The 24,927-nt window shown below is 61.8% G+C and overlaps 2 protein-coding genes across 5 annotated transcripts in view; one reads left to right on the top strand and one right to left on the bottom strand.

The window, feature by feature from the left end:
• The window catches only part of LOC124092473 (megakaryocyte-associated tyrosine-protein kinase), a 52,924-nt gene extending 52,762 nt beyond the window's left edge, over positions 1-162 (bottom strand). For all 3 annotated transcript variants that reach the window (XM_046444115.2, XM_046444116.2, XM_046444117.2), the window contains exon 1: positions 68-162. In XM_046444115.2, the coding sequence (XP_046300071.1) occupies positions 68-120 (53 nt within the window). In that variant the 5' untranslated portion in view covers positions 121-162. The remainder of the gene's footprint in view (positions 1-67) is intronic.
• Positions 163-4,668: 4,506 nt separating this feature from the next.
• Positions 4,669-24,927, top strand: part of Atcay (ATCAY kinesin light chain interacting caytaxin) — a 30,512-nt gene continuing 10,253 nt past the window's right edge. Inside the window, exons 1-7 of one of the 2 annotated variants that reach the window (XM_046444259.2) lie at positions 4,669-4,981; positions 6,968-7,075; positions 16,735-16,793; positions 19,265-19,486; positions 21,418-21,603; positions 22,005-22,107; positions 24,544-24,675. In XM_046444259.2, the coding sequence (XP_046300215.1) occupies positions 6,999-7,075; positions 16,735-16,793; positions 19,265-19,486; positions 21,418-21,603; positions 22,005-22,107; positions 24,544-24,675 (779 nt within the window). In that variant the 5' untranslated portion in view covers positions 4,669-4,981; positions 6,968-6,998. The remainder of the gene's footprint in view (positions 4,982-6,967; positions 7,076-16,734; positions 16,794-19,264; positions 19,487-21,417; positions 21,604-22,004; positions 22,108-24,543; positions 24,676-24,927) is intronic. The other variant, XM_046444258.2, reaches the window with a different exon arrangement.

Genomic DNA, 24,927 nt, shown 5'->3' with positions numbered 1-24,927 from the left:
CCTCCTCGCCTCGCGGTCCTCCTGGGGCAGGGCCGGCGCGCGCCGCGAGGGAGGGCGGGCCGTTTACCTGGACTGCGGGCCGGCGCCCTGTGCGAAGCCGGAAGAGCTGCTCGCCGCCATCTTGGCGTCTTCCCTGGGCCGGCGGCCGCTGACGTCACCGGCCCGCCCCCTCCTCGGGCCCCGCCTTCCTCTTCCCCAAGCCAGTGAGGGTCTCTGCTCAAGCCCCGCCCACCTCAAGCCCCGCCCCTGCAGGGAGTCACGCCCCTTACTCGGAGCTCCGCCTTGCCTTCAATCACTCAGATAAGCAATTCTCAGCTGAAGCCCCGCCCCATGACAAGCCCCGCCCCTTACTTGGAGCCCCGCATTCCCTTTAACCACTCGGAAGTGAGGGTCTCCTCTCAAGCCCGCCCCTTACCCAGAGCCCCACTCAAAGCATCTGGCCTTCTGACTATGCCATATTACAAGAGGCTTGGAGTAAAAAGTACTTTTGCCAAGGATGGCAGGGGTGTGTTCTTTTGCCCTCCCCCGCCCCCGTATTAAGCAGACACAGGGCTAGTTAATTCTTGGACAGGCACCATGGAAGCCCCGGGTGCCAAAGGAGCCCCACTGGTGATTTAAACGAATGGCATTCTTCCTTGTCTTCATGACCGTGTGTGGCCACTAGCAATGGTCTGGCTGGTCTGGCAGGTGTAGCTCTCTCACCATGCCCTGGCCAAAGCCCAGCGAGGTAATTACACATGGCCCCCCTCCAAGGCCCCGCGGTTCTAATTAGGCAATGAAGGCAGCGTCTGCTGTACAAAGGCAGGTCAATCCAGTGTTCTCTCTGGATTGCATAAACCCTGTCTCCTGTCAGGATTTCCAGGACCTGGCTGGTCCACACAACAGCCCTTGGAAGGGGGTACAGTCGGTTCCCACCACTTTGCTTGTGTAAAGTTGCCGTGGACCTTGAAATAGTGGCTCCGGGGGACCTTTTCTCAAGGGAAAGGCACCTGGGAGGTCCAGGCTCCTGGTGGCCTTTGTTCACAGCATGTTTGTTGACCATCCATACGTGACCTTGTTCTCTGAGTTTGGCTTACAGTCACCTCCTTTAGCGTGCGCTTTTATTAGTTAGCATTGCACTCTCGGCCAGCAGCGTAACTCTTCCTGAACAAAACAAAACTTCTCTGACCACATACTTCCCCTGGGAGGCACGTCGCAGGAGGCACTTCAACACTGGCCGGGGCCAACATAAAGGGCAGGGAGATGGCGAGCCCCTAAAGTCAGAGGCGGTGGCTTCAGCACCGCGGACAGCTCCAAGGCACTGTCCCTGAGAGGAGCTGCCGCTCCACAGACCGCGGACCATCCAGGCAGGCCGCTCTGCCCCAAATGCCTCTCTCTGTCCTCTGTCCATTAAACTCCTACTCGCTCCTCAGAGCCCAGCGCACATCGCCCCACCCCATCCCACCCCAGGAGACCCTCCCAAGGGCCCTGTCTCTAAATAAACGCGGCTGAGTTCTGTGAGACCACAGGCTGGTGTTTCGTGCCCAGCACTGGGCTCCAGGGCTAGCCTGCGTCTCCTTGCCATCAACGCAGTGCCCTTTCTGACAGTCGCACTTCCTCCACCCAGGACCTGGGAAGTCCAGGCCTTGTGCTGAAGGCTCTGGCCCCTTCCTTCCTCACCAGGCTTTCTGGGGGCAAGGTGCCCTTCTGCCTCAGTTTGGAAGGCTGCCGCCTGATGCAGCGACGGAGGCCCGAGTGTTCCTGATGTCCACGCTCAGGCATCCTGACTGCACACTGTGGTTGGAACATGGCTCATGTCCCCCAAGGCTCCAAGTGGATTGAAGACTGGGTCCCTAGGGTGGTGCTATTCAGAGGTGCAGAGACCTTGGGAGGTGGAGCCTAGTGGGAGGTGGAGCCTAGTGGGAGGTCCTTAGGTCATTGGGGACATGCCCTGGAAGGTAGTTCTCTCCAGAGGGCTTCTATGAGAGTTTAGGCAAGGCTCCACCCAGGTCTCTTCTGGCTTCCTGTCCGAGGTGAGACTACTCCCACACACTGTCCCACCATTCCCACCCATTGAGGACCAGAAATGAGCTGATGCAGGCTCCATACCCTGGGACCTCCAAAACTGTGAGCTAAATCATCCCCCACCCCATGTGTGTGTGCATGTGTGTGTGTGTGTGTGTGTGTGTGCCGGGTTTCTGTTCTCGCGACTAAAAGGCTCAGGTGTCACTCTAGTTAAACTGGGCTAACTGGGCTGCATGAAATAACCACACAAGAGACACAAATACCTTTTTCTTTGGGGTTGCTGTGACGGCTCCTCTGACCTTAAGGGTCCGCAGAAAGAGAGAGAGCGAGAGCACGCGCTGACCCCTTTTATTGAGGAGAAGCTATTCAAATGAGGCAAGGGGTCAGGTTTCAGGGGGCTGAGTCTATCTTCATGATGTCCACTGTCAGCAGGTTGACTGACACCTGGGTAGGCCACACCCAAGGGCACAGTAAGAGGAGGGGACACACACAAGGCACTTCGAAAACAGGGCAAGGGGTTACATTACAAAGGAACAGGTGAGCATAGCTTCACCCATGGGGCTGTAGCAAGACACACCCATTTCTGTGACCAGTCACCCGTAAGGTTGGCCTCCCACATGTGTATGTGTGTGTGTACATATGCTTTAGAGATGGAACCCAGGGCCTCATGCATGCTCAGTGCTCTACCAATGAGCTACACACCCAACCTTTTCTCTTTATAAGTTATCTGCTTTAGGCATTTTGTTGTAGTAACACAAAGCCAACTAATACATGGTGGCTCTTGACCACCCTAGTGTCAGGTGCTACCCCCTGGGGGACAGTATATCTGTGAGTGAGATCAAGAGTCCTTCTCCCTGGAGATTCATATTCTAGTAAAAGTGGAACAGAGAATAACCACAGAAACAAAGAAATAATTTCTGAGTGGCAACTTCTGAGAAAAAAATCGTGTTCTTCAATAAGTGAAAGATAGAATTACAGCATGACCCAGAAATCCCCCCCTCGGCACTCCCACGGGAGCGCTGAGAACAGGGACCCAAGCAAGTACTTGTGCCCATGTGTTCATAGCAGCCCCAAAGTGGAACCCATCTCAAGTGTAATCAGCAGATGAACAGATACATAAAATGGGCTCCACCCACACCCAGAGGTCCCTTGGCCACCAGCAGGAGTGAGGTGACACAGCTGCAGCATGGAGGGACCTGAGGACCTCATGCTCAGTGAGAACCAGACACACAAGGCCACAGTGTATGACCCAGTGACAGGAGAGTCCAGGACAGGACAGTCCAGAGATGGGGTGTGGACCTGTGGGTGCGGGAGGAGGCTGCTCGGGGGACGGGCTTCCACTAAGGGTGGTAAACTGTTCTGGATGAGGAAATGGAGGTGGTGCATGACTATCAGTGTATCAATGCCTCTGAGTTGCACCCTACCGAGTGTAAAGTGGTCAATTTTAAGGGCATTTGTTCCCCATTTAAGGAAAAGTGCATTGTACCAAAAAAAAAAAAAAAAAAAAACTTGAGCCATGGGGTAGGGTGGTGAGTGGGAGGCAGCCTCTTTGAGGAGACAGCTTCTGAACTGACACATGGATAGCATGAACATATGTGAGGGGGGAAGAGCATGTGTAAAGGCCCTGTGGTAGGAGTGAATGCAACGTGTTCCTGCGACACAGAAGACCACCACAGTGATGTAACTAGGAGAGACGGGAGAGAACACAGAAGTCATCTACTTGAGGTCGTGTGCTTCATTTCCTGACAAAATGCCACAGATGGGGGGGTGCTTAAAATGACAGACATCTATTCTCTCCAGAAGTCTGAAATTGGGGTGTCTGCCGGGGTGTCTCCTCCTGGAGTCTCTGGAGGGAATCTATTACCTGCCTCACTCTCTCCAGCAATCCTGGGGTTCCTTGGCTGGTAGATGCCTCACCCTGGTCTCTGCCTCCATCTTTCACTTGGCCTCCCCCCCCACACACCTCTCCCTTCTCTTCTAAAGATGCCTGTCATTGGATTTAGAACCCCTCTAATCCAGGATGATCTGCACTCCGCATCCTTAACCTAATTCCATCTGCAAAGACCCTTTTTCCAAATAAGGTCACATGCACAAGTTCCCAGGACTGGGACATACCCGTGTGTCCTGGGGGCCACCATTCAGCCCGTTACAGGGCCCAGGTGGGGGGGCAGCAATTGGAAGAGACACCGACAGAGGTTCCCCCGCGGGCGCAGCCTGGTCTACCCGTCTTCTCACGAGGTCCTGGAGGTGGCACTGGAGGTCCCATTGCCCGGACGGGGAGGACTGAGGCCTGGCGCGGATCCGGGAGCAGGACGGGGCTCAGCCCCACTGTCCCCAGGCTGGCGGCTCCCTCCCGGCTGCGGCTCCCCGGCGCACAACTGCAGGGGGCGCTGCGCCCGCGGCGGCGAGGACCCGGCTCCGGAGCGGTCCCTGCAGGCACAGGCTGTCCGGGTCCCCGCTGGGGTGGGGCCTGCCCCTCCGTCCCTGTCGTCTGCTGCCCCTGTTCCGTCCTCACATCTGTGATGCGCCACCAGACACGAGCGCGGCACCTGCCCCGGCGGCTGCGGAGAGGCCCGTCCCCCGCCAACGGGGAGGAGCCGAGCGGCCGGGCCTGCTCCTCCGCCGCCTGCCCCCGCCCTCCCGCCCCTGCACACAAAGCAGCGGCGGTAACTGTCCCCGAGAAGCCAGCCTCGCCCGCCCGCTGTGCGCCCAGCAAACCCTCGGAGGCAGGCCGCGGGCAGCGATGACAGGGGCCGCGGCCACCGCCCGGCCAGCGGGAGCCCGCTGCTGACCCAGACCCGCTCCACCGCCCTGCACGGAAGAGCTCGGCCGCCGCGTCGCCCAGGGTGACCTTCCCGGGATGCCGAGTCCCCGCCAGCCTCTCCCCGCGAGGCTCTGAAGGCCCGGGGCCAGGAGTGCCGCGCACCGGGAGCGCTCGCCTTTGTTTGCCGGTGACAGGGACAGTGACAGACGAGAGGTGAGTGAGCCTGTCTCCTGCTCCAGCGCCCGGGAGGCGGATGGAGGCATGTGCTGCCGCCCAGCCCCAGGTGGGGCGGATAGAAGGGAGGATGCGGGTCTGCGAGGATGCGCTCTCGCCCATCTCACCCTGGTCGCCCTGTGGCCCAGGCCAGGAAACCTCCCGGACCGGCCCAAGCGGGCAGGTTTGCACCACTGTCAGGACAGCTCAGGGCTTAGGCAGATAAAGGGCTGTCCCCTCTCCTGGGGAGCTCCCTGGGCCTCTGCTGTTTCCTATTTATAACCCCCAGGGGCTCTGCCAGCTGCGGATTTGGGGGGAAAAAGATGTTGTAAGTGTGTCGCCCAGGGCTGGCTGGGGGGGTGGGAGGAAGGAGCCGCTAAAGACAGACGCCTCCTCCTCTTCCCAGCTTGTGCGTGATGGGTTAATAATCGGCTCCGAGCATCCACACTCCTTCCCAGATGCCCAGCACCGTGGCTTTCTTTGCTCTCCCCAATGGGAAGCCGGGACCTGAACAGGAGCTTGTGGGCCACTGGGACCCACCACACCCCATATTTGGCGGATGTGGCCGGTCGGTCCCCAGGGAGCTGAGGTCATTGCCAGCTCGGGGCTGCAGACCCCTTCCAGGGAGGAGATGGATCTCCACTGGAGAGGACTCGCCCGCCAGTAGCATCCGGAAGGGACTGTTTTGCTCCTGTGCTGCGTCTCTCGCTGTCCCTCCTCCATGAGTGAATGACGACATTCAAGACAGCCAAGAGAGAATGTGGGCACTCTCTGGAAGCCAGGGAGGGTCTAGGTCCAGCTGCTCCCTCTTCCTGCGGGGACCGCGGGGCTCAGCCTCCCTCTGAGGCCCTCCTCACCAGCCACAGCAGAGCCATCTCCATGTCCCCCAGTGTGAGGGACACACCCAACCACCTGGCCCTGCCAGCTCTGCAGAGGGGCAGCCGGTGCGGGGCTGGGGGTCAGAATTCTCCTGTGCTGAGGAGTGTGGGTGACAGGAACTCTTCAGAGGAGGGAGGTCACAGGGTGGTCCAGCAGCTGAGCTTCATGGTGCCTGCGGAGCTGGGGCCTGAAACCCTTCCACAAAAGGCAAATAGAGAAAGAAATGGCTGTTTCCCTTAAAGCCGGGCTTCTCAGCCCCGGCCTGTGGACATGTGGCCCTAAGGACACCCTTGTTGCCTGGGGACAGCCTGGGCACTGTGGGTGTCCAGCAGGCTCCCTGACCTCCACCCAGAGCTCGTCCCCCAGGCACAGCAACCCAAAGTGCCCGCAGAAATTGCCAAGTGTCCCCTGAGGGTGGGGAGGGTCGTCCCAGTTGGAAACCACTGATTAAAAGCACCAGCGAGCAGGGCTGGTGGAGCAGGAGATGCCCTGGCCGTCCAGAGGGCCTGGAAGTCGCCCCTGCATCAGGCCTTTCATCTGCAAACAGGAAGCTGAGGCCGAGAGGTGAAGGACCTGGGAGTGTGCGGGGCCGGGGTTCCCCCATTTCAGCTCCTCCTCAACCCTCATCCTGTCCCAGAGACCCGAGCCACCGTCCAGAGCCCCACCCCCAGAACCCTGAGAACAAAACCTGCTTCCCCCAGGCGAGGGGGATTCTGATCCGACTTCCAGTCCTGCTGCTCGGGGCTGCCTTCCGAGGCCTGGGGCTGGGCTGTCAGGACGAGAACAGGGGGCAAGGGAGGGGACTGGAGCAGAGAGAGGGTTGGCATGGGCCTGGTCCTCTTTGAAAGTGTCAGTCCCAGCAGGGAAAATTAAGCACATCAGTCATTCACACTTTAGTCTGAACGATCTTTTAAGGCGTTTACTGCTTCCCAGTTGAGATCCAGAGGGAGGATGAGCCTGTCTGGGTCATGGCTCGCCCTAGGGAAGGAAACCTCATGGGCTGGGCGATGATTGGGTAGAAGAAGGGGTGCAGACCCACCACTGAGAGCTGCGGTTGGGGGGCTGTTGTTATGACCCCTGTCCACTCAACCCGCTCCTCCCTCCCAGCTCTCCTCCAGGGCCCCTCCTCCCGGCTCCCATGGGGACCACAGAAGCCACCCTGCGGATGGAGAAGGTGGAGGTGAAGGACGAGTGGCAGGATGAGGACCTCCCCAGGTAGGACTCTAGCCCCTGCGCCTGAGCTCCTCGCGTGCGTCGCTGCTGGGCGGGGGGGGGGGGGGGGGGGGGGGGGGCAGGTACACCAGCTGGCACCTGGAGCCTCCCGGACCCGCCCTAAGCTCTATGTGGGAACTTGCAGGTCCTCTGGGGGGCGGGGACCTGAGTCCTCCCTGTGGCCTCGCAGCAGACTAGTGGAGACCAGGCAATGGCGAAGATCCTGCTGAATATCTGACGTCCTCCCCGAGGCTCCCAGAGAGCCCCACCGCAGGCCATTTTAAGAATTCCAGCTGGGCACGGTGACCCAGGCCTGGGGCCCCAGCAACGCGGGAGGTTCAGGACCCACCTGGGCAATGCAGCAAAGCCTGTCTCAAAATAAAATAGAAAGGGCTGGGGTGCACTGAGTGGTGGCATGTCCCTGGGTCCGACCCCAGGGCCACACGCACACAAATCCAGAGCCGTCTCAGAGATTACAGCCTTGCAACCCGCGCTGAATGACCGCAAGCCGTGGTGTACTTTTACCTGTAGCTGCCAGAGGCACCCGACCCACCCCTGCTTAAACCCACCTGGGCACATGCCCATCCCTCTGAAAGTCCAGGGTCCTGCCTCTGTGTTCTTGGCCTGGTGTCCCCCCAGCCTCCTCACACCCTCAGCCCAGCAGCTTCCTCCCGTCCTGCTCCCTGACTGGCTGACTCTTACCTTTAGACTTTGCCCCTGCTGTTCCTCAGCCGGGCATGCTGTTCCTGGAGACTGCCTCCTGCCTCTTTCAGGCCTCAGGCCACTCCTCAGAGATGACCCCCTGGCCCCTCCTTGCCCCTCCCCATTCCTGAATGGTTTCCTTCCTGCGTGAAGGTGGAGAAAGCCCCCGGGACGCGGTGTCCTAGTCCTTGGAACCTGAGAGTCTCCCTTCCGCGGCTGTGTTGCCTACGTTTCAGTTAAGGCCGGGGGGCGGGGAGCTGTGGTCATGGGCTACCCCGTGAGCCCTGAAGATCACCGTGTGTCCCTCTAAGAGGAGGCAGAGAGAGATCTCGCACAGGAACAGGGGACATCAGCGTGGAAGGGACAGGCTGTGGGGCCCCTAGGAGCTGGAGAGCAGGACACGGACTCTCCCTGGAGCCTCAGGAGAGGCCAGCCCTGGGTTTGCCCAGTGAAAATGACCTTGGAATTGCTCCCGTCCTCTAGAATGGTAAGGGGACAGCCTGATGTGTTCAGGCAGTAAGTTCGTGGTGCTGCTCCAGCGGCTGTCAGATACTCAAAGCCTCCCATATGCTGCCTTAGTCCATTCTGTGTTTCTACAACAAAGTACCTGAGGCTGGGTGCTTTATAAAGAAAAGAGGTTTTGTTTAGCCCGTAGTTTTGGAGGCTTATGTCCAAACAGCATGGTGCAGGCTCTGGCCAGAGCCCTCCTTTGCTGCATCACCTCATGGTGGACAGCAGTGGAGTGAGCGTCTGTGACTGTCACAAGTTGCATCATCTCAAAGCAGGAAGCCAGGGTGCTGGTGGGCCCGGCTCAGCAGCAGGGCTTATGACGACGTCTCCCGAGACCTGAATATCTGACATCCTCCCCAAGGAAGGACCTTAATCCCTTCCAAGAGCAACCCTGACCTGAGGGCCTCCCCGGATCCCACCACCGTGCCTCGCACACCAGGACAAGCCTCCATCACGTAGACCCTTGGTGCCTCTCAGACCATGTGTGTGCCAAACGCCACAGGCTCCCACCGACTGCACTCATCTCCCACCACAGGGAACCCCGAAAAGGCAAGAATCTTTTGCTTTGATCACTGCTGAACCCCAATCCAAGATGGTGCCTGGCAGGTAGTCGGCGCTCAATAGATGAGTGGGTATTGCCCACAGGGGAATAAAACACCGGGTCCGAGGACACTGCAGGCTCCCCGAGGCCCAGGAGCTCGCTCTGTGAACCCCGACGGAAGGAACCATCCCGAGGACCGCTGTGGTCAGCCTGGAAGGGAATTTGAAAAGAATCTCCAGTTCCAGAAAAATCTCGTCTGCGAGGGTTCCCAGGGCCGAACCCGGTGGAGTGGACCAACCCGGAGGAGAGGGGCTGCAGGGCGGGCAGGAGGGGCGCTCCAGCCACCTTCCGGTGCCTCAGGAGGCTGCCCACAGGCAGCTCTGGAGCCGTCTGTCCGTCCGTCCAAGCAGAGGCGAGGCCTTTGGAGGAAGCACCCCACATCCAAGGACGTCACCCTGAATCTACTCGTGTGGAGACCCCAAGTTCCATGCACCCACGTGGCGTAGCCAGAGGCGCCCTGCTCCAAGCCACGGACAAGCTCTTGTCCAGCTGCCTGCGGGGCCTGCCCAGGTCCACTCGGCAGCGCCCGGACCTGAGTGGTACCTGCTGGGAACATCTGCAGCCCTCGATAGACGGACGTCCTCGCTGGGGGACACTTACCTCTAGGGGCAAGGCCGTCTGTGACTTCGTCCTCCAGTGCTCCGAGCCAGCACTCAAGTTCTGGAATTTTCTGGGGAAAAAAAAAATTCTAAACATGGCAAGAATTTTCAATGAAAAAAAAATTCAAAGTATTACATAAAACAAAAGTTGCGCGTATTTCTGGGACAGCTGGTGAGGTTTCAACTCGCGGACGCAGTGCACAGTGCCCGGAAGGCCGCGTCTTTCTTGCCAAACATTTCTTGATTCTTTGGGGTAAAAACGTTCAAAATCTCAGACCAGGGGTGTGGCTCAGGCGTAGAACGCCTGCCCCGTGTGCACGAGGCCATGCAGCACCACGCACACTCACACATGCACGCACACATATGCATACACACACACGCACATACACACTCACATACACACACTCACACACACACACTCTCATACTCTCGCACACACACTCACACTCACACACACTCACACACTCACACACACTCCCGCGCGCGCTCAGAACCCTTCCTCCAGCTTCTGGCCTTCCGAGGGGCGCAGGACCTTGTCCTCCCTCAGTGGTGGGCTCTGCGGCGGCTCTGGCCTCTCCCCTCCAGCTGGGTCTTGGGGCCGTGCCCAGCCTCCCCGTTGGGCGGTTGTTCTACCGTTTTTCTTGGTGCGGGGCCTGAGGGCTGAGGGGGAATGGCTGTGTGGGAGGCCTGCCAGCCTCTGGGCGGAGAGCCGGGGCTGGGGCTGCCTGCCTGGCCTGCTCCACCCTCGCCCGCGGCCCAGCCCCTCTGAGGGGCGCAGCATCCACGCCTGGCACCCAGAGGGGGACAGGGGGACTTAAGGCCCAGAGTCGGCAGTTGGGGCAGATGAGGGATCACTTTTTTTTTTTTAAGTACTGGGGATTGAGCTCAGGGGCCCTCGACCACCGAGCCACACCCCAGCTCTATTCTGTGTTTTATTTAGAGTCAGGGTCCCACTGAGTTGCTCAGCACCTCATCATAGCTGAGGCTGGCTTTGACCTCTCAATCCTCCTGCCTCAGCCTCCCGAGCTGCTGGGACAGGTGTGCACCACCATGCCCAGCAGATGAGGGATCACTTTTTAGCGAGCAGGTCAGGGTGTCGTTAGGAATATTCTAGAATGGGCAAGAATGATTGTCAGAGCCTCGTTTGCTCTGGGAGCACCCGGGAAAGCTGTGGCTCTGTGTTCTTGGCAGATTTAGGTGCAGTGACCTCAGTGGGTTCCATCCAGCACCAGGTGCCAGGAGCCCAAGGGGCCTCTGGCCAGTCCTCAGCCTCATGTCCCCTCTGGCCCCCATGGACTCTGGTCTCTGCCCAGACCAAAGCATTGTGTCCTTGCCCAGGGCCAAGGCATGGCACCCTCCTTCCACCCAGGTCTCTTGGCAGCAATCGGCCGACCGTCCCAGACTCAAGCAACCCCCGCAGGCCCCCTGCATCCTGGGTACCCGGGACCGGCTCCAGGACCCACAGATGCCAAAACCCACAGGCGCTCGGCCCCGGGTTAGGCTAGTGCCATGATGGCACAGACCCTGGACTCCAAGCCCCGTCCAGGTGACTCGGACTCCCCACACGTGTGGGGCCGTGGCCACAGCCGTCACGCTGCCTGGCTTGATGACAAGCGAAACGTCCACGCGCGTCCACATTTAAGAACCGTTTTCCACCCGAGTTCTGGGGCTCCTGCTGGGACTCAGTGGCACCAGGGAGCCGCCGAGGCACGAGCTGCGGACAGACGGACGGCAGGGCGGTGGCCGGGTCCCAGCTCCAGCAGGACTGCTCCCTCTGCGAGGCCGCGGAGGCCGAGGAGGCCGCGGAGGCCGCTCCTCCCTGTGGAAGCGACCCCCTCCCAGGCCCCGGGAAGCACTGTCCAGACGCAGCTGCGAACAGAACAGGCCCCGCTCTGTAGCGGGTGGGCACCGGGCAAGAGGCGGGTGACTTTCCAAAGAATTCTCCAGCTGCCGGGGCTCCTCCCGGGGCAGCGGCCCAGCGGCTGCAGGACAGTGGTCTTGCTGTGCGCCAGCCCTGGAGGAGCCGAGGCGGGTAGCCAACCCACAGCTCACCACAGGCTCTGTCTCGAAGAGGGTTCAGCCGCGGCCCACGGAGCCGCCTGTGTGTGTGTGTCCCCCGCCCCGGGGCTCACCATGCCGCTCCTCCCAGCCTGGCCACCCCTCTCCAGGGAACATCACCGGTGCCCACTGCTCGTCCTGGTCTCTCCGCCCACTGCCCTCTGCAAGCCCCTTGGAGCCAGAGCCTCCCGCAGCCTGGAATTACCCAGCTCACTGCACAAATCCCCTGTTTGCTCCTCTTAGAAAGATACAAGCTGTTAGGTGGGGCTCCCCGTGACCCAGCACGGCCTGACCTCATCTTAACTCCGTCACATCGGTAAACCCTGCAGAAGCTCCTCGCTGTCTTTGGGAAGACCCTCGATGGATGCCCAAGTGGATGTCACCCAGCCCTGGGTACACAGAACCACGTTGCCCCGACCTGCACACCCGTGATGAACTCACCTCCTCACGTCAAGTGAGTCCATCTCCCCTGCTTCTCTTTGGCATATCATCTGAATGGCCAAATAATGACATTTCGGGGTCATAATGAAGAAAAACAAGGGTTCCTTGCAAACAAGCACCGTGACACCACAGCAGTCAGTCTGATAACGGAGACAGTGACTGAGTCACTAACAGGAGAGTAGCATCCACAGTGTGGATACATTGAACGAAAGGATAATCCACGTGCTGGAGCCACAGAGTGCACGACTTCACACGCTCCTCAGGAAAAGGGCGACTTAAAACTTACGAATCTTATTCTATTTGTGGTCATATTTGTTTCTGGAATTTTCTATTTAGTATTTTCAGACCAGAGCGGATTGCAAGTAACTGAAAATGCAGAAAGCCAAACCACTGATAAGGGAGGGTGACTATGTCCCAATGAGGCCACAGCCCGGCACCAGGCATCGGGACTTGAGGGGATACCTCAGGGACCAGCTCTACCCAGGACAGAGGGATGCAGCCATGCTGTCCAGCTTGCGTACAGAGGGGACATTACCGGGATGGATCCCAGAGCCTCACGCATGCGAGGCGAGCACCTGCACGTCCGCCCAGCTCCAGCCCCGGTGCTGTTTATTTTGAGACAGGGTCTTCCTGAGTTGCTGAGACTGACCTTAAACCTGTGCTCCTCCTGCCTCAGCCTCCCGAGTAGCTGTGATGACTGCCATTTGTCACCGTGCCGGCAGACTCCCCCCTTTAACAGAGGCTCCCTATCAGGGACTGAAAGCAAATTCTACAGGAGACATCAGGATGTCCCTGCGGCGGTGGGCAGGGTTTTCAGGTCTAGAGAGCTTGAGGCTGTCCCAGGGCTTGGGGAGTGGGAAGGTCTCACCTGCCTTGGAAATCCCAGCTCTGCGGGCGGGCAGGGTGGGCATCTGCTGCACTTGGGCCTCCTTCCTGGAGCCTGGGGTCCTGCACAGGACCCTCACGCCGTCCAATTCGGCATGATCCCTCACCTTATGGGATGTCCTCTGCCTCTGGGGGCTGCCCTGGGGGACATGGGCTCCTGATCTCATCCCGCACCAGTAGTGCTCGCCCTGACCCGTTCCTTCCCCTCCATCCACCTGCCCCATGGTGCTCTGCCCGGGGCTGCTGCTCCCCCCAGGGCCCCCACTCCCCCGCAGCCCCCTCTGCCTGGGGCTGCTGCTCCCCCCATAGCCCCCCTGCTGCTCCCCCCACGGCCCCCTCTGCACTGGGCTCCTGCTCCCCCCGCGGCCCCCTCTGCACCGGGCTCCTGCTCCCCCCACGGCCCCCTCTGCCCGGGGCTGCTGCTCCCCCGCGGCCCCCTCTGCACCGGGCTCCTGCTCCCCCCGCGGCCCCCTCTGCACTGGGCTCCTGCTCCCCCCGCGGCCCCCTCTGCACTGGGCTCCTGCTCCCCCCGCGGCCCCCTCTGCACCGGGCTCCTGCTCCCCCCACGGCCCCCTCTGCCCGGGGCTGCTGCTCCCCCGCGGCCCCCTCTGCACCGGGCTCCTGCTCCCCCCGCGGCCCCCTCTGCACCGGGCTCCTGCTCCCCCCACGGCCCCCTCTGCACTGGGCTCCTGCTCCCCCCGCGGCCCCCTCTGCACCGGGCTCCTGCTCCCCCCGCGGCCCCCTCTGCCCTGGGCTGCTGCTCCCCTGTGGACCCCCTGCTGCTCCCCCGCGGCCCCCCTGCTGCTCCCCCACGGCTCCCTCTGCACCCGGCTGCTCTACTCTCTGGTCTGTTCCTGAGCTCACTGGGCTGATTGCTGCCCGGGCCTTGCCCCTCCTGTGTTTTGCCTGGAAGGCTCTCCGTCCCTGCAGGTGCCAACCTATGGCTTGTAAGTCGCCTCCTCCCGGGCCCAGGGAGCAGCTCAGTGGTGCGCAGCCTGGCAGGGGAAGCCTGGCCTCCGCCCCCGAGGGCCTCTGCCGGCTGCCCAGGCTGCCCCCGCTGCCGGGGCTTGTGCTCTTTGTGGCAAGGGTGGCCTCTGCCCTGTTGATGCACCTGCCTCCTCGGATGCAGACTTCCTGACCTACACGACCTCTACCAAAGAACCCGCGTGGTGCGTGGCACCTCTGCCAACCGCTGGGCCTGCGGGCAGCGTGTGCTGACCCAGGAAGCCCTGCTCTTGCCCTGAAAGGCCTCCTGGTGGAGGGCGCGTGAGGCTGGGGCCCTGCTGTGTCCCCGAACCCCTCCTTCACTTAACACCACGGATTCCAGACTCTGGGGGCATCCAGAGACCCCCAGGGCAGCACCTGGGCCAAACGCCGCGGTCATCATTCAGCCCAGCTGACCAGGCACCACGCCCTCCAAATGGAACCACCCAGCAGGGACCTACCTGCTCCGTGTCCCAGACTCCAACATGCCTCTGCTCAGGAGTGAAGAGCAGGCCACCTCACTGCAGGGGACGGCCAAGGAGAGGGGCACCCGCAAGCTCTCAGCCTGGAGAGCGGGAGCAACCCCGGCTTCCGACGGCGACCTGCAGGGGGCTCCTTTGGCCATCGTAGGACCCCTGTGCACCGCCAGAGCTGGGAACATGTCCCCCTCATGAGAACCCAGACAACGCCAGCCTCCTGCTGTGGCGGGGGTCAGAGCGCGGCCTGTGGGCAGGCCGGGGCACCAAGGCCCTGGCCCCTAGGCCTGATCCCTCTCCCTGCCTCAGTCTCCCCTCCGGGAAGTGGGTTCTACCTGTCTCAAGGGGCCGCTGCCCACAGCCCAGCGTGGTGGCTGGCGGGCTGCGGACGGGGAAGGAGCCCGAGGGCAACTCCTCACCCAGCGGCCAGCTGGAAGGAAGGTCCCCGGATTCCAGACGAGAGGGGAACCCAGAGTTCTGGGCCGCAGCTCTGATCTGACAGCAAAGCCCACAACCACCGAGCAGGGCCGAGCATCCACCATCGCGGCCAGTCCTGGGCCTGGGGGCCTCTGGGCACCCTGTGTCCCTGCGCTCCGGCTCTGGGCACGGGTCTACTCTTCAGCCCGGTCAGCCTCTCTGAAACCTCTGCCCAACGCTGCTTCTGAGTGAGAGTCACGTAACGCAGATCGGCCATTTTAGAGTGCACAGTCCAGCGGCAGCGGCACCTCTGTCTGGTTCCAGAACATTCCATCCCCGAAGGAAGTCCAGGAGCAGCCCCCGTCCCTCCCCATGGCCCACATCCCGTCTCTGGACTCCTGTCCTTGACCCTCCTGTCACTGGGTCACAGCCGGTGGCCTGTGTCTGTGGCTCTGACTGAGCACCAGGTCTTCAGGTCCGTCCAGTGCAGCTGCCACCTCTCTCCTGTGGGTGGCCGAGAGACACTCCTAGTGGTCACCCGGGTGGTCCCCTCTGCCCAACTCTGAGGTGTGCTGCTGTGGACCCTGAGCACGGATTTCCTGTGGACGTAGGTTTTCTTTCCCGGGCGTCCACTCTGCTCTGGGCCTCCACCCGCGAGATCAGGCCGACCTCTGATTCATTCGGGACCTCAGGCCCCCAGATCACCCTGGGGCACAGCAATTACTCGAAGGACACCAGAGGGGAGGGGAGCACAGACCCGCTGCACCCTGACAGACTGGAAGAGGCGCAGGCTGAAGCTCTCCCCCCCACCCACCCCAAGCCGCTCTGACCAGCAGATGTGAGTCTCCCGCTGCGGCTCCAGGGGGCCAGCGCCCTGCAGGGAAGACTCTGGCCGCCCCCTCCTGGACTTAAAGGAAGGAGCCTGGGCCCTGGGTGGCTCCAAGGAGGGCGGGCGGGGGTGCCAGAACGAGGTCCCAGCCTGCAAACCTGAGCTCAGCTCCCCAGCCCTGGAGGAGGCCAGGGCTGCCCCAGAGGGACGTGCACGCCTGGCTGCGTTTCTTAATCCTGATCTACAACAGTCGGGTTTGCAAAAATGTTGCAAAGAGGGTGCCAAGAGCTCCAGAGCCCGCCCCGGTTTCTCCTGGTCCGCCTCCTGCTGCGGCAGGGGCGCTGGCCAAGTCCACGTCTTATCAGCTGCTGAAGGCCACACTGGATTCAGATTTTCTCAGTTTTGTCCCTAATGTCCCTTTCCAGTGGTGGGACCCCATTTCCATGCTACCTGGCAGCTGGTCATCAAATCTTCTCAGGCTCCTTGGAGCAGTGACGGTGTCTTGGGGGCTCCTTGGTGCCCCACAGGGCTGCCGTCCACCAAGATTGGCTGACGTTCTCAGGGATCCCTGGGTCCAGGGGAGGAGGAGCAGAGGGGCCCGCGGGCTGCTGCGGGCTTGGCCACCTGACTGACGCTGCGTGGCCCCCTCCCCTGGACGCTGTGGCCTGTGGGAGGGTCATGCGTCTCCTGGAGGCCACGTCTGCAGACCCAACCCGCAGCTCCCCTGCACCAGGATCCGTCCCTTCTCCCCGTCCACGGTGGCCATCTGCTCCCATCAGCGTAGACTCGGGGACATTCTCCTCCCACCTGGAGTAGAATCCAGTAATATCCTGCTATTGGCTGTCAGCCGCCCAGGGTTGGCCGTGGCGTCCTTCAAGCTGACTCGCGAGTCCCTCGCCCTCTGGGGTCCTGCTTGCCGCATCGGGGAGCCCTCTCTCCCACAGTAGAGTCGGGATCCTTCCCTCAGGGCTCGGCTCGCCCCGGCCCCCCGGACCAGGCGGGCGCCACATTGGCGGGGGTTGGGAGGAGCCCGGCACGGAGGCTTCCCAGCTCTCACGGTGCCTTGTCCACCCTGTTTTGTCTGCACGCGCCTGGCCGGATGCCCGGGTCGCCCTGCGCCTCTGGTGGATTTCCATGCTCCTTCCTGGCTGGGTCCTCAGGCCGCTCCCAGAAGAGACGGGCATGGAGTTGCTTGGCAGCCCCGTGGAAGACACGTCCTGTAAGTCCGCCCACGGGGGGAAGTGGGAACTTGGTGTCTGCTTTGGCTCTGCCTTGGGCTGTCACTGTAAAGAACATCAGAGGCCACGTACCCTGAGAGGGCAGTCAGGGAAGGGTGGCCAGGCCTGCAGGGCAGGCGGCCATGTCGGTGAGAGCCCTGTCACAAAGAGAGCACAATGCCTTGCTGTGTGTCCTACTCAGCCTCTCTGTGCCTCCCGATCCCCCCTCTACTAAATACAGGTAGTAGGCTTCTTGGAGAGGAAGTATATAGGGGTGAAATGAGGTGACATATGCAAGGTACCCAGGGGATGCCAGGATCGGAGTCAGAGGAGCCCTGGGCAGCCCCGGAAGGCCGTGCCACCCAGACTGCTCCGAGGACCCAAAGCCCCAGACTGGACACAGGCCGCCCGGGAGTCTGGCAAGCTGCCCGAGCCCTGCGTTCTCAGCCCTGGCGTCTCTGTGCTGAGCTCTGCGGGGACCCAGCTCCGCCTGCATCTTGCCACGTGTCCCGTCACGGTGCCCACCCTACCTAATCAGGGGGACGGGCAGGCCCCTGAGGTCACACAGCAGTGACAGCCAATCTGCCCAGTCCTCCCACTGCCCTGCATCGCTGCACCCAGCTCAGTGTCCAAGGGATGCTCAGGGAGGCCCGTCCCTGGGGCTGCGAGCAGCCAGCAGGGGCCTCTGCGCTAGGCTCTCCTGGGCTCTCAACCCCAGCAGGGACCTTGGGCCGCTCCCCACGCGGCTGCTCAGCTGAGGGTTTCTAGGAGAAAGGCTGAAATTCCCAGGAAGGGAGCTGCCAGGAGAGCTGGAGGGCTCCCGCCAGGCCGTCCCCCGTCCTTTCTGCCAGGCCACCTGGCACCACGGCCACCACTCACACCTGAAACGTGCCCCCCCCACGCACACACATGCCCTGACGCTGTGCTCTGGAGAACCCTAATTCCACCCATGGGATCCCCTGACCCGATCCCACCTGCCGTCCCAGGGACTCGGAGGCTGAGGCAGGAGGATGGCAAGTTCAGCCTGAGCAGTGTATCGAGGCCCAGTCTCAAAATGAAACAAAAGGCTGGTGTGGCGCGTGGGGGAGCCCTGGGCAGAGTGTGGGAAGCCCTGGGTTCCATGTCAGCAGAGAGAGAGAGAGAGAGAAGGAGCGGGGAGAGAGAGGGAGAGGGAGGGAGAAGGGGAGGAAGGAAAGAGACGCAGGCCGTCCACTCCTGGGGACCGGGCCTCCCAGGCTCCGTGCGGCCTGGCCTTTGGGCTTCCTGGAGTAACGGTTCATGGGCAGGAGGAGAGCACCAAATCCCCAGGCCATGTCCAGCCTAGGACCAGGATCCCAGGAGCCACCCTCCTGCCACCAAGTCTGTGGCTCTCCGGGGACCGCTGTGAGGTCCCAGGGACCAGGCAGCTAAAGCTGTGGGTTCCTTCGCTCTCCATTCTGGAGGCTGCAAGTCCAAGGCCCAGGTGGCTGGGGTCCACCTAGGGCCCGGTGCCCAGGGGGACAGTGCTCCACCCGCTAGCCAGCCCCCAGCCCCGAGTTTCAGTCCAAAGTCTCCAGGCGTCTCAGCCCTGGCTGAGTCTCAGGTGTCCCCGGACCCCGGGGGCGGATTCTCTCAGCGGGAACCTGGAAGCCGGGGCCACCTCCTGGAAGCCGGGGCCGCAGGAAGGCCAGCATTCAGGGTCCCAAGCCAGCCTGAGGCCAGAGACCTGGGCAGATTCCCAAAGTCCATTTTTTTTAGAGCAAATTCCATATGATTTTAAAGCTTGGAGATAATCCTCTTTGGCTCAAATCCCTGCCCTCTGGGCCCACGCGGTGGGGCTCCTGCCTCCCTGCCGGTGACCAGTGTCACGGCGTGACCTGAGTCTTGCTGTCACGGTGCCCCGTCAGCCAGGGAAAGCATCTGTGCCCTGGACCACTCCTGGGGGGAGGGCAGGGTGAGCCAAGGGGCTGGGGTCTGCCCCTCGCTGCCCCCGTGGCAGGTGACCCTAGGCTGGACAGCACTTGGCGCTCCTGTCCGGGAGACAGACAGCTCTTGCTGCCACAGGATGTCACAGTGGGATCTGGAGGAGCCGCAGGCGTGGGGAGGACGCTCCATCTGCAGGGAGCGCCGTCCAGGGAGTGGGAGGCCAGCTCTGCCCTGCGTCCCCTCAAATGGCTTCAGCCCCTGGGGAGCCCAGGGTCCAGCTGAGGTCTCCAGGGGAAAGCCGCTCAGCTCACCCTGCGTGGTCAGGGCGGTCAAGAGCACGTGGGCACTGGGTGGGCTGCTGGGGTCGGAACCGCATCATCCAGAGACCCTGATGGCCGCGCCCCGCCAGGCCTGTCTTGCAGGTGGCCATAGGAACAGGGCCTCCGGACAGGGCAGTGCCGGACTCGGAGCCGCAGGCTGCTGAGCGCTCCCCTGGGCAGGTGGGGAGCGGTGGGATCTGGAGGAGGGATGGAGAAGGACGGGGCGGCTCCATCTGTCTCTCCCGCAGCCCCGCCCACCACCCTGAACTTCGGGGGAGCTCACCGCAAGAGGAAGACCCTGGTGGCCCCGGAGATCAACATCTCCCTGGACCAAAGCGAAGGCTCCCTGCTGTCCGATGACTTCCTGGACACGCCCGATGACCTGGACATCAACGTGGACGACATCGAGACCCCCGACGAGACGGACTCGCTGGAGTTTCTGGGGAACGGGAATGAACTTGAGTGGGAAGGTGAGGGCCGAGGGCTTCAGGGGCCACCACGGCCGCCCAGTTCCCCACCCTGTCCCCAGTCAGGCTCACCCGCTGGCGGGCAGCTCCGGGAGCGGCAGGCTGCACAGGGCACTGACCGGGGGCCACCCTTGGTCAGGGCTCCTGCAGGCTCGTGGACTTTCCTGGGGCACGTGGCTTTCAGCAGTGGCCGGGGCACACGCTCCCAGCCTGCCCCTGACGCGGACTCGTGGGGGCCAGGTCCTGACCCAGGTGCTGGAGGTCCAGGGAGGGCTGTGGACACTGAGGGGCAGGAAGCAGAGGCTGGGCAATGGGCGAGGAGATCAGGGTGCCCCGGGCACCAGCCACACGCACGGGGACCTCAGGAAGCCAAGCTGGGCACGGGGCCTCTCACCACCGCGTCCGCCCCACCGTGGGACACTGGGCCTTGTCTGGGGACACTTACGGTTGTCACTGCTGGAGGAGGGCAGCTCCTGGCCTGTAGCTCGGCAGCCTGCAGTGCCCCTCACTGCCAGTGCCCAGGACACCACCCAGAGAAGGACCCCGCGTGTCCACAGTGCCCCTGGGAGACCTGGGCCAGGACCACAGGGTGGGGTCCCTTTCACGGGGGTCAGCACAGGGTGGACGTTGGAGAGGAGACCCTCCGCTGGAGCAGTGCGACTGGCGTGGGGCGGGGCCGATCAAGGCTGAGGGGAGAGGGGCAGCAGCAGCCGAGGGTGTGGCTTGAGGTGGCCTCGGCCAGGGGCTTGGCTTCGACCCCGTGGGGTGGAGGACAGAGGAGTCCAGGGCCACTGCGAGCTGCGTGTGCAAAGGCTTCCGGGAGCCACCAGAGGGGCAGCTGGGGTCAGAGGAAGGGGGGACACTAGCCGGGGGGGGGTGGTGGCCTGCTGGTGTGGAGAAGTGACAGACGGGGTCCCCTTGGAAGTGGAGCCCACAGTGGTTGCTGGGTGGGTGAGGGGCATAAAGAGCAGAGGGGTCAAGGTGACAGCACGTTTGTGGCCTGAGCGTGGGGCACACGGTCACGCTGTGACCAGAAGAACACGTGTCACAGAGGTGGCCTTTCTTTTTAAGTTGTTGATGGACCTTTATGTTGTTGGTTTTCATGTGGTGCTGAGGATCGAACCCAGGGCCTCGCACATGCCAGGCGAGCGCTCTGCCGCTGAGCCCAGCCTAGAGAGGTGGCCATTTTCAGAGCAGTTTGGGAGCCCAGAGAGGGAGGTCCTGTGTGCAAGGTCACACAGCGAGTCCTGTAGGAGCGGGCCCCACCCAGCTCCCCTGACTGGACGAGTACTGGCCAGTCTGCTGGCCACTCTCCGCTCCTCAGTGTAAAGGTAACACTAGTGTCCATTAGCACTTGGCTGTGGCTTCTGACTCCCAGTTCCCCCATTTCTCCCCCAGCCCCACCCTAACAGGCGGTCTTTCCTGTGTGAGTGAGGTGCCCAGAGGACAGAGGACAGCTGGATGCTGACACCAGGGGTCACAGGCCCTCGCCTGTGGCCTTTGTTCCCAGTTGCTCACATCTGTTGGGAAATGTGTGCAGAAAGTGACTGTTTTAAGAGCAAAAAGGGGGCTGGGCTGGGGCTTGGCACAGGGGAGGCACTGGGTTCAGGCTCAGCAGCGCATCAAAAATAAATAAATAAAATAAAGTTATTAAAAACAAGATTTTTTTAGAAGAGGGAAATGGCCGGGGTGGGGGGGCGGAGGGGGCATGAGGGCCAGAGTGGCCTGCAGACTGGGGTGCAATCCTGGGAGGCTTCCTGGAGGAGGTGGTTTGAGCCAGGCTGGGGGGAAGGGAGGAAGATGGGGACACAGCAGCCAGGTGGGAGAAGCCACGCGGCCCCCGGCAGCAGTGGGAACCGTGAGAGGGAGACAGGGAGGGTGGACGAGATGTCTGGACTCCAGCAGCCCTTCTGCTCACCCCGGCGTGCTTCCAGATGATACCCCTGTGGCCACTGCCAAGAACATGCCCGGTGACAGTGCAGACCTGTTTGGGGACGGCGCAGCAGAGGATGGCAGTGCCGCCAACGGGCGCCTGTGGCGGACGGTGATCATTGGGGAACAAGAGCACCGCATTGACCTGCACATGATCCGGCCATACATGAAGGTGGTCACCCATGGAGGTGAGCCTGGCGTCCTGGGACCCCTGCCCTCCTGTGGTCCAGGAATGATGGGCAGCTGGGGGCCCTCAGGGGTCCCCTCTGGACCTGGTTTCTTCTTCTGCTCTCTGGGAATTCTAAGCCTTCATCTCGCTGGAGGAGGGTGGCTGGCTAGGACAAGGTGGGTGTGGCAGATACACGCGTGGTGACCAGGACAATGGCTGCTGTTCTCCACCCAAGGCAGAGACTGCTTGGGGGGTTCAGCTCCCTGCCAGGTTGCTGCGGCTCAGGGCAGTTATCTTCCCGAGCATGTGGGTGGGGGAAGGGTGACTGATGACACGGTGGGCCTGGGACGGCTCAGAGCTTGGACAGCACTGGCCAGGTATGCCTGGGCCTGTTCAGCCACTCCGACTGCCTCTCCCCAGGGTACTATGGCGAAGGCCTCAACGCCATCATCGTCTTTGCGGCCTGCTTCCTCCCGGACAGCAGCTCCCCTGACTACCACTACATCATGGAGAACCTCTTCCTGTAAGTCTCCACCCACCCCAGCACCTTGGGCCACCGTGGTGCAGACACCCAGGTCTGCGGGCTCAGGCCAGGGAGCCAGGCTGCAGGCTCTGGGAGGCTCCGCCTGGCACCAGGGAAGGGCATGGCTGCCACAGACCTTCACTGGAGCCCTACCGGCTGCTACTGATCCGTGGCCTTCCTCCAGAACCTCCCTACCCTCACCACCACCTCCACCACCATCACCATCACCACCACCATCACCATCACCATCACCATTACCACCACCACTACCACCACCATCACCATCACCACCATCACCACCATCACCATCACCATGACCACCACCACCATCACCATCACCATCACCACCACCACCATCACCATGACCACCACCACCACCACCATCACCATCACCACCATCACCACCACCACCATCACCATCACCACCATCACCACCACCACCATCACCATCACCACCATCACCACCACCATCACCATCACCACCACCACCACCACCATCACCATCACCACCACCACCACCAATATCACCATCACCATCACCACCATCACCACCACCAACACCATCACCATCGCCATCACCACCATCACCATCACCACCATCACCACCACCACCATCATCATCACCACCACTACCACCACCATCACCATCACCACCACCACCACCACCACCACCATCACCATCACCATCACCACCATCACCACCACCACCATCACCATCACCACCACCACCACCATGACCATCACCACCACCATCACCATCACCATCACCACCATCACCATCACCACCATCACCACCACCACCATCACCACCACCATCACCATCACCACCACCACCACCATGACCATCACCACCACCATCACCATCACCATCACCACCACCATCACCACCATCACCACCACCATCACCATCACCACCATGACCATGATCATCATCACTACCACTACCATCATCATGACCACCACTACCACCACCACCACCACCATCACCACCATGACCATCATTACCACCACCACCACCATCACCACCATCACCACCACCATCACCATCACCACTATGACCATCACCATCTCCACTATCACCACTACCATCACCATCACCACCATGACCATGACCATGACCATGACCATCATAACCACCACCATCACCACCATCACCACCACCATCACCATCACCACTATGACCATCACCATCTCCACTATCACCACTACCATCACCATCACCACCATGACCATGACCATCATAACCACCACCATCACCACCATCACCACTGCCTTCACCATCATCACCATCATTTATTGAGCATTTACAGTGTGGCAGCGCAAGGCGAGGCACTTCCTGTATGCCAGCATGGCCCATATTTACCACAACCCTACGTGGTGGGTCCCGTTGCCTCACATTCTATAGGTGGGGAATCCAGGCACAGAGAGGTCATGAACCACCAGGGACACACAGGGGCAGCCCCACTGTGACGGCTAGGGCTGATACGTGGCAGGCACCCAGCAGGTAACGCTAAGAGCGCAGGAAGTCATCACGGCTCTTATCTTTGTTATTACTAAGATTTCCTCGCACAGCGTGACTCGGCTGCCAGGCTGGACCCAACACAGAGGAGGGCTTGGTAAGGACAAAGTGGCCTGGGCAGTGTGGGGGCGCCCATGGCGTGGGAGGCCAGGGACACTGCTCCACCCACGGCAGCGCCCAGGATGCCCGCCGCAGGAGTGACCTGGCCCCAGAGTCCACGGTGACCAGGCCGACCCTGACCTCGCTCCCTCTCTCCGGGGTCTCCTTCACCCAGCTCTCTCTCCACCTTCGCCGGCTCTCCAAGTGCCCTTGACCCCCAGGGCTGTCAGCAAGTCAGACACCGACGGTCCCCCGAGGGCCCGGGCAGGGCGCAAGTAGCTGCCAGATGGCCTTTCTCCTGGTCCCCCTCACCTCCCATCCACATCCACCTTGCCCAGCCATGTTGGGGGGCTCTCCACGGAGGCTGGGCGGCCCCTCAGACCAGAGGAGGTGCCCATGAAGGCCAGCACAGGAAGTTGCCCACGTGTCCCGGGGCCCAGTCTCCCCAGATGAGAGGCCGAGGCTGGGGGGCATTTATGTGAAATCACACAGGGAGAGGCAGGCCTCCAGATTCCAGAGCAGGTGGACTGTGTTCCCACGCAGGCCTCTGTAGGCCGCTGTCCCCCAGCTGTGGATGGTCAGGGCCACACCCATTCTTAGGGTGGGTCTCGGGAAACCTTGAATGAGAGTGTGCACACCAAGTGATTGGCACCTAGTAAATGCTCAATAAAACAGCCGGGGCTGCTGAGGGGCGCCCACGGCGTCTCCCCAGCCTCCAGGACAGGGGCCGGCCTGTGCAGACCCGCCGGCCCAGCCAGGGCGGCCCCGTGGGTGTCCTCACACGGGGCGCCCCCGGGCGTGCCCTCTCCACCCGCCAGGTACGTCATCAGCAGCCTGGAGCTCCTGGTGGCCGAGGACTACATGATCGTGTACCTGAACGGCGCCACGCCCCGGCGGAGGATGCCAGGCCTCGGCTGGCTGAAGAAGTGCTACCAGATGATTGACAGGAGGTGAGGGGCGTCCCGCGGGTGGGCGGGTGGAGTCTCAAATAGCTACTGGCTGCTGCGTCCTGGAGCCCAGATGGGCGGGCCTGGCCCCTGGGCCCAAACGAGAGTGTCCAGACCCTGCCCAGCGTCGGCTGGAGCCTGTGACCAGGTTTCTCCCTTAAGGACAGCAGTCATTTGGGCTAAGGGGGCCTCACCTTTGCTGTCCCTTTAACTGCACGACGCCTGCTGTGAACGCGCTACTGTGCAGCTGCCTCC

Source organism: Marmota monax, unplaced genomic scaffold (genome assembly GCF_021218885.2).
Source record: "Marmota monax isolate L192 unplaced genomic scaffold, Marmota_monax_Labrador192_F-V1.1 WCK01_AAM20220418_F8-fsc00102, whole genome shotgun sequence".
Lineage (NCBI taxonomy): Eukaryota > Metazoa > Chordata > Mammalia > Rodentia > Sciuridae > Marmota > Marmota monax.
Note: the sequence above shows the minus strand (reverse complement) of the source record. Positions and strands in the feature narration are given on the sequence as shown.